General features: G+C 39.3%; 1 protein-coding gene across 1 annotated transcript; it reads left to right on the forward strand.

Moving 5' to 3' along the window:
• The first annotated feature begins 5,886 nt into the window (after positions 1-5,886).
• LOC133814854 (uncharacterized) lies at positions 5,887-7,933 on the forward strand. Its single transcript, XM_062247764.1, has 3 exons — positions 5,887-6,260; positions 6,433-6,965; positions 7,251-7,933. The coding sequence occupies exons 1-3, from the start codon at positions 5,887-5,889 to the stop codon at positions 7,931-7,933; spliced, it is 1,590 nt and encodes a 529-aa protein (XP_062103748.1).
• Positions 7,934-8,144: the final 211 nt, after the last annotated feature.

The following is an 8,144-nucleotide window of genomic DNA, read 5'->3' on the forward strand; positions in this document are numbered from 1 at the left end:
CATGTAGGTCCACCGTTACGAGATTTATAGGAAATGTAATTTTCTATCTTTATAATTTTAAAGAGAGGAAGATGACGTGGAAGAGAGAAAGAATGGGAAGATAGTTAGAGGTGAGAGATTTTTTCCAAGGTAGTTTGATGGTTAGATTATTCCTCAATTATTTAATAAAAATATTAATAAGATAATGTGGAGATATTTTCTCAAGAGGTTAGGATTCTATTTGTAACACCCCCAATTTGCTAATAAGGTTTAGGACCTTGATTAGCGTGCCTGGAGGGCAATAAGTGAGTTAACATGTTAATATATGAGTTTTAATGAATATGTGATTAGAATGCATGTTTAGGTGGAATAAATATGTATGTGGGCCCCGTTTGCTTGTTAGGGGTAAATTTGTGACTTTAGACCGTTGAGGGCATAAATGTAATAATTGTGTAATATGATTAGTACCACGTGTGAGTGGTGATATAATTGTGATGCACGTGCCGAGACGGTCCTAGGAAGCCAATTAGTTTAAAAGTCACAACGGGATTAAATACCCGGCTCGGGAGGAGCCTAGGGGTATTTTGGGAATTTTATAATTTGAGTTTGTGAGTTAATGGTTAATGGTAATTGAGTAACTTGAGTGATCATTGGTAACTATCGAGGGTAACAAATTTAGATGAGAAAATGGTAGATTTGTAAGGAAGGTGAAATGTCAAAAGTGCCCTTGAGGTTTAGTTAGGAAATGAATTACATGGAGGGGTAAAATGGTCTTTTGGCAGGATATAGAAACCCTCAGCTGAGGGAAATGAACATTCACGACACTTTATGCTAAGTGTGGCTGAAGTTAAGCTTTGGATGGCTAGAGTAACTAAGAAGGAAAAAGAAACCTAAGAACCTAGAAGGCAAAGTGGAAGAGGAAGTGAGTTGAGTTCTTTGAGGCTAGTGAAGAGCTTAAGGGTGTAAAATCAAACTCAGGCCAAGGGTTATTCAGAGGTAAGAATTTTTCCCCTGTCTTGTTTAAGTTTTAAGCTTGATTTTTAGAAAGTGAGCATGAAAAATTGAAAGAGAGTTGTGGCTGGTATGCATGGGAATTCACCTTGGTAATTAAGAGGGATTGACTTGAAGCTGGAATTGGAGAGAGTTCAAAGCTGAATTATTGATTGAGGTAAGAGTTCTAAGCATCTTTGAATTTTCGTTTCTGGTGTGGTTTAAGAATATTGAGGCATGGTTTACATTTTTCAAGTCTTGGTTTAAGTTTTAAAAGCTTTGGTTTAAGTTTCTAAAGTTTGAAATCAAAGTGTAGATTATGAGAGTGATTGTGTAATTGAGCTTGTTGTTGGTGTTTATAGGTTGTTAGATTGTTCATTTGTGGTTTTAAATTGGTTTTGGGGTTTTGGTATGTGTTTGGGTTGAATTGGAAGTGTTTTGGCTCGGGAAAAATGTAGAGGAAAACCCAAAATTCTGGGTTTGCGTAGGGGCGCCGCGACGCAAGGCTGCATCAGGAGCTGGGGGAATTTTTGGGCGCCGCGGCCCTCAAAGGGTAGTGCCGCGACACTAGGCTATTTTCAGGGTAGTGAAATTTTGCATTTTTAGGGCTTTTGCCCGGGGGCTCGAGGGATGTTTCCATTGTATTGTTTTGGGAAATTGGAGGTCCCGAGAGTATGGGATTAGTCTCGGGGAATGGTTTTGGATTGGTTAGTATTAAAGAGTGTTTTATATGTGTTGTGACTAGGTTTTCGGAGAGGCTCGGGTTAGAGGACCGTGATCGTGACTTTGGTGCATTGAGAAGCTCGGGATACAGGTAAGAAAACTGTAGTACCCGTAGAGCAAGGCATGAGCCCATAGTGTTGTTGCAGGGCACGACCCTAGATTGAATTACATGTCAGGGCGTAGCCCTTGATTAAACTGTTATATGCATGAATGTTGTTTGAGTTATGCTATATATGATTTTAGTTGAATGAACGGTAAGGGAGCCAAGAACGGCAAGGAGCCGGGAGCGGCAAGGAGCCGAGAACTGCGAAGGCCGAGAACGACAGTGGGTCGAGAGTAACACTTAGCATGCGGAGTGCATACTGTTAGGGTCAGACCCTAATGGATACATGGGATATCCTTACGGTGAGGACCGAGATCCCAGTCTCTAGTAACGCTTTTGGGACGACATGGCCGTATATGCTTAATCTGATGGACTGTCTGTTTATCTGTGGATTATCTGATATACTGATTAAATAATATGCATATGTTATATGCTGTATGAGTTTTCTTGTTGGGCTTCGGCTCACGGGTGCTCTGTGTTGCAGGTAAAGGCAAAGAAAAAGACAACCAGCCATGAGTATGGAGAGCGTGAGGCAGCGCGTACATGTTTGGCTTGCCCGACTGCTTTGGTTGGGGGCATTTTGAGAAATGGTTGTATCAAACTATGATTTTGATGATTAATCATCTGTAAACCTACTTTGAGTTGTAAATATTTTATAAACCATATTTTGGGATCCCAAATGTAAGACACTTGAAATTTTCAGTGAAATAGAGTATTTTCAAAGATTACAGCCTTGTCTTTTGTTAAATCACACTCTTGTTATAGAAATCTCGTTTAGCGAGTTAATTGCACATTTTAAACTCACTTAGTAATGACTCTAAGGTAGTAGGGCGTTACACTATTTTATTTAAATTTCAAATTTGATAGTAGTGGGAGTATAATTAGGAGAGAAGTTGAGACTTTAACCCTATAAATAGACCTTTATGGTCTTCATTTTCTCACAACTTTGAAATAGCTCTCAAGCACTTGGTATTACTGTTGGAGATAGGCATTGTTGTGAGTGCTCGGGATTTTGAAGTATTGATCTTTTGGTTCTATGGTGAAGGTATGAATTTATGAGGTTTAGAATTCTTGGAAGTATTGTTTTATTATACATCTCTAATTGAAATCTTTTATGTCATATATAAGGTTTTAGGCGAGATTTATTAGCACAAGCAATCTCTTCTCTTTTTCCACCCTCAAGGTAAGAAAAATTAGGTAGTTTATTTTATGACCTATTAAGTGATTTCTATGACCCTAACATTTTAGGTACAAAAAGAGATAAATGTGGCTTAGCCTAAGGTGTTCAGAAATGTATGATGGACCTAAGTTGATGTCCTGTAGGCTCGGTTTCCAAACTTGTATGACAGACCTAAGTTGATGTCCGAGGCTTAATTGCCACCCCTGTATAAGCACTTATTTTTTCGTATACCCGTCTTGTTATTATAACCTATGATTATGACCTATGACCTAGGATATATTTTGATATTGTATGATTAGTATAAATTAGTGTTGCTATGAACTATTGCATGAACTTATGGTATGAATGTTATGACTATGTGATTATATGATTTGTCTTTTGCATTTTCCTTACTGGCTTAGAAGCTCAATCCTTATGTTGATATTGTGTAGACAATTGAGGTTAGAATGGCCGGTTGCGAGTGAGACCTAAGCAACTCAGTGTTGTGTTTGTGGGGACCATATAGTCGAGGAATGATCAATGAGCCTATGATTTTAGTTTCATAGTATTTTTTTTAATTATCTTTATTTTTAATATTCAAATTTTGCTCTTTAATTTTTTTACAAACCTTATTTTATTTTTGTAAAGACATGAGATCCCTTTGCTTATTATGTTTTTCTTAAATAAAGGTGAAATATTTATGTTTATGATCCAATGTCATGTTCTTGATAATATTTTGAGAAATTAGGGCGTTACAAGTGGTATCAAAGCCAGGTTATATTGGTCCTGAACGTTTTCACGAAATACACACGACAACTACAAAAGACCAACTTGCTACCAAGTAAGTATATTTTTCAAAAAAAAAAAGTTAGAAGCGTGTGACTCTCTCTCTTCTCCTCCATGGGGTGGAAGAAGAAGGAGTTTCAGAAGCTAGATCTGAAGGTCATCAGGCAGGTATCGACGGTGGCAACGACACAGGAGGTCCCTTCAATCCAGGCACTGGTGGAAACATCGACTCCGACTGAGATCTTCCACGATTCTCAGACCCAGCTTGATGCCGAGACAAATGAGATGGTTACAGAGTTGGTTGTTGGAGGGAAACTTTGGGCAGAGGAAGTTGAAGGTGTGGAATCTCATAACAAGGGGACGGTGGAGGGCTCTAATTTCTGCAACTCAGCCAAGGATTTATGGAGTAAATTCAAGGCTAATCAGGTGTGTACCCCTTCTGACAAGCTTGATTTTATTGAACCAATGAAGCATAGGGATCAATTGATTGCAAAAATTGATACTGATGAAGTTTCTGTTGAAGCATCTTTCTGGCAAAGCTCGGTAGTTTGTGTTGTTCTGGGTGCGAACCCTCCGTTTAGAGTTTTCGAAGGTTTTATCAAAAGAATTTGGGGGAATTTGGGGGTAAACCGGATTGTTCGAATGCATTCTGGCCTAACGTTGGTTAGCTTCCGTGATGAAGCAACAAGAGACTTGGTTCTTGAAATGAGAGTGATCCACTTTGACAAGAAGCCGGTTGTGGTGCGACCATGGACAAGTGATATGGATACAGCCCGAATGGTTCGATCGGTCCCCATTTGGATTCATTTGAACGGTTTGGGCCTTCAATACTGGGGTAGAAATAGCCTTAGTGCTATTGTTAGTACTATTGGCAAGCCTATAATGATCGATAAGGTCACTCGAGATCGATTGATGGTTAAATTTGCTAGAGTTTTGGTTGATGTTGAAATTTCAGATAAGCCGCCTCTGTTTGTTAATTTCATTAACGAAAGGGATCAATTGGTGGAACAAATGGTGGAGTATGAGTGGCTCCCAACCAAATGTGCTGCGTGTGATATGCTTGGACATAATGTGAGTAACTGTGCTAAAGAGAAGGGTGGGACTTGGGTTAGGAAATCCAAACCAGCAAAAGGTAAAGAGATAGTGACGGCTGATTTAGTTAATGATGAAAGCAAGATTGATCCTGGAGTGCTAAAGGGTAATGATGAGACAGCAGGGAAGGAGGCTACTAACTTAGTTGTTCCCTCTATGGAGATTACAAACCAGACACAGGTTCATGTACAGCAAGAGGATAATGTTTTGAAGCAGAAAACTGTTTTGGAGCATATTGATGCTAAAAAAGGGGATATTGAAGGGGTTTGGATTACTCCAAAGAGGACAGGGGCCAAAATTGCAAAAGGAGTGGTTGTTGTGGCTTCCACAAGTAATCCTTATGATGCTCTTCAAGAGCAAGCGGTTGGGAATGGCACTAAATTTTCTGATGTTATTGTCAATGTAGTGGTGCAACGTATTGAGTTGGAACGTTAGAGGAATGAACAAAGTCAATAAACAAAGATCTATTTTGGATCTTTGTAGATTGAATAAGGTGGGTTTTGGGGCTCTCTTGGAGACCAAAGTTTATGGTAACAAAGTGAGTGAGATGATGTTGAATAACTTCCCAAATTGGAATTTTTATTCTAGTTCTACTATAGAGGGGAGGATATTGTTGATTTGGAAAAAATCGTTTGTTAAAGTTGAGATAATAAAAGAAGACCCGCAATTTATCCATTGTAGGGTCAATGTTACTGGTTTGAGCTCTGTTTTTTTGGTTACTGCAGTGTATGGTAGGAATACCATAACTGAAAGGAAGGTGCTTTGGGATGGTTTGACTAGTCTCGGAAGTGTTCACCAACCATGGCTCGTCCTTGGAGATTTCAATGCAATGTTTGCTGGTGATGACTGAATAGGTGGTAAACGGGTAACTCAAAATGATACTGAAGATGCGCAGAAGTGGCTTGCTCTGGGCCAAGTGGATGCGATGAAATGCACTGGGTCCCAGTTTACTTGGTCTAATAAACATGACCAAGGGGCTAGGATCTACTCTAAACTTGATAGGGTCTTCAAAAATGAGAGTTGGGTTGATTGTTTCCCGGATACTTAAGCGATGATGACTTGGGATACTTGTTCGGATCACTGTTATTGTGTTGTTAAGAAGGTGAAGATAGAGGTTGCTGGTATAAAACCTTTTCGATATTTCAATTATTGGCAGGAACATGATCAGTACAAGTCAACGGTTCTTAATTGTTGGGCTAGGCCTATCATTGGTAGAGGGCTGAATGTCATTATGGGCAAGCTGAATAGACTTAAACATTGCTTGAAAAAGTTTAACAGGAGGGAGCTTGGGGTCATACCCATGGAGTTTCAACTTGCTAAAGATCAATTTATTATGGCTCAAAATTACTCAGCAGCAAATCCTACTGATGGGAGTCTTATTATGGCTGAAAAAGAGGCTCAAAGGCACTTTGAAATGGTCAACAAACGGTATGCTAGTTATTTACAACAAACTAGTAAAATCACCTGGCTCAAATATGGTGATGAAAACTCCAAATTCTTTCATGCTAGCCTCAAGAAAAGAAAAGATCAAAATAGAATTACAACCTTTGTGGAGAAGGAGCAGATAATTGAACAGGGATTGTCTAAAGCTTGGCAAAAGGCTCAATCTGAAGCAACAACTTCAGCTTGTAAGACCTTTCTCGAGGAAAGATGTTCGGGATGCTTTGTTCAGCATTCCTTCGGTTAAAAGTCTAGGCCCAGATGGCTATGGAGCAGGTTTTTTCAAAGGGCTTTGGTCTGAGATTGGTAATGAAATAGCTGATGCAATCTTAGATTTTTTCAAAGGGGGGCTAATTCCGAATGAGCTCAACAAAACGGTGATTTCTTTGATTCCAAAGATTGATTCTCCTTCCACGGCTATTGACTATAGGCCTATTGCCTGTTGCAACACTTTGTACAAGTGTATTTCGAAAATGATCTACTCCAGATTAAGTGAGGTGCTGGCTTGCTTGGTTCATGATAATCAGGGGGCTTTCATCAAAAATAGACTTCTAGCCCACAACATCTTGATCTTTCAGGATTTGCTCAAAGGCTATACGAGGAAGAATATTTCAGCTAGGTGCCTTATAAAAGTGGATTTGAGCAAGGCTTATGATACGGTTGATTGGGATTTTGTTGAAGACATTCTTCATGGTCTCTGTTTTCCAACAAAGTTTAACAATTGGATCATGGTTTGCCTTCGAGGCACGTCATACACGTTGATGCTCAATGGTAGAGTCCATGGCTCGTTCAAGGGCGAGAAGGGCCTTCGTCAAGGCGACCCCATCTCTCCTTTATTCTTTGTGTTGGTGATGGAGTATCTCACTAGGTTGCTCTCTCAAGCCTCTCTCTCTAAGGGCTTCGGGTTTCATCCAATGTGAAAATCTCTCAACCTTGTTAATCTGTGTTTTGCGGATGGCCTTATCCTTTTTTGTAAAGGAAATGGTACCTCTTTGAAGCTTGTACTTGAGGCTTTTGATGAGTTTGGTGCTGCCACAGGGTTATCAGCCAATGCTTCCAAATCTTCAATTTACTTTGGTGGAATCAAAAATGAAACAAAATATGATTTGCTTAGACTTTCAAAGATTGCCGAAGGGTCTTTCCCCTTGAAGTATTTGGGAGTCAATCTTCGTCCAACCAAATGGAAAGCTTCGGATTGTGAAGGAATTCTTAGCAAGTTTCGAAAGAATTTGCATGGTTGGTCTTCTCGGCACCTGTCTTTTTCTGGACGGTGTCAACTCATTCATTCTATTTTGCTGGGTATCCGAAACTATTGGATGGGAATGTTCATTCTTCCTCAGAAAATCACTACGCTTATAGATAAAATGTGTCGAGATTTTCTTTGGGGTTGTAATGGGAATAGAAGTAAACTTCACTTTTGTTCTTGGGAGCATGTTTGCTTGCCAAAGGACCATGGTGGTTTGGGCTTTCGAGAAGGAAAGAAGTGGAACATTGCAATGATGTCTAAGTACATTTGGGCTGTTTCAACTAAACAAGATAGCTTGTGGGTTCGTTGGGTTAATGCTACCTATATGAAGAATGTGGACTTCTGGTTTGTAACTCCAATTCCGGATGCAAGTTGGTATTTCAAAAAGATGCTAAAGCTTAGAGGTTGCTGTTAGTGTCATTTTAGGCTTGTTTTAGAGATCGTTTTAGGTTGTGTTTTTAGTTATTTAGGATTATTTAGTGCAGATTTATGCTTGTTTTCTTCTTGTTTCAGGTTTTAATGGTCAATTGCATAATATGGAGTGAAATGAGAAGAAACATGTTAAATATGATTAATAAGATGGATTTCGTGTTGATTGTGGAGTTTCAAGACATTATGTGTGGAAA

The sequence above is a fragment of the Humulus lupulus genome, chromosome 2 (assembly GCF_963169125.1).
Source record: "Humulus lupulus chromosome 2, drHumLupu1.1, whole genome shotgun sequence".
Taxonomy (NCBI): domain Eukaryota; kingdom Viridiplantae; phylum Streptophyta; class Magnoliopsida; order Rosales; family Cannabaceae; genus Humulus; species Humulus lupulus.

What these genes read in the sequence shown, in the direction of transcription:
- LOC133814854 (XM_062247764.1), top strand. Translation starts at nt 5,887, where the DNA reads ATGACTTGGGATACTTGTTCGGATCACTGTTATTGTGTTGTTAAGAAG. An exon ending in TTTGAAATGGTCAACAAACG is followed by an intron (nt 6,261 to 6,432) that starts GTATGCTAGTTA and finishes GCTTGGCAAAAG; the next exon opens with GCTCAATCTGAAGCAACAAC. An exon ending in TGTTGAAGACATTCTTCATG is followed by an intron (nt 6,966 to 7,250) that starts GTCTCTGTTTTC and finishes TTTTTTGTAAAG; the next exon opens with GAAATGGTACCTCTTTGAAG.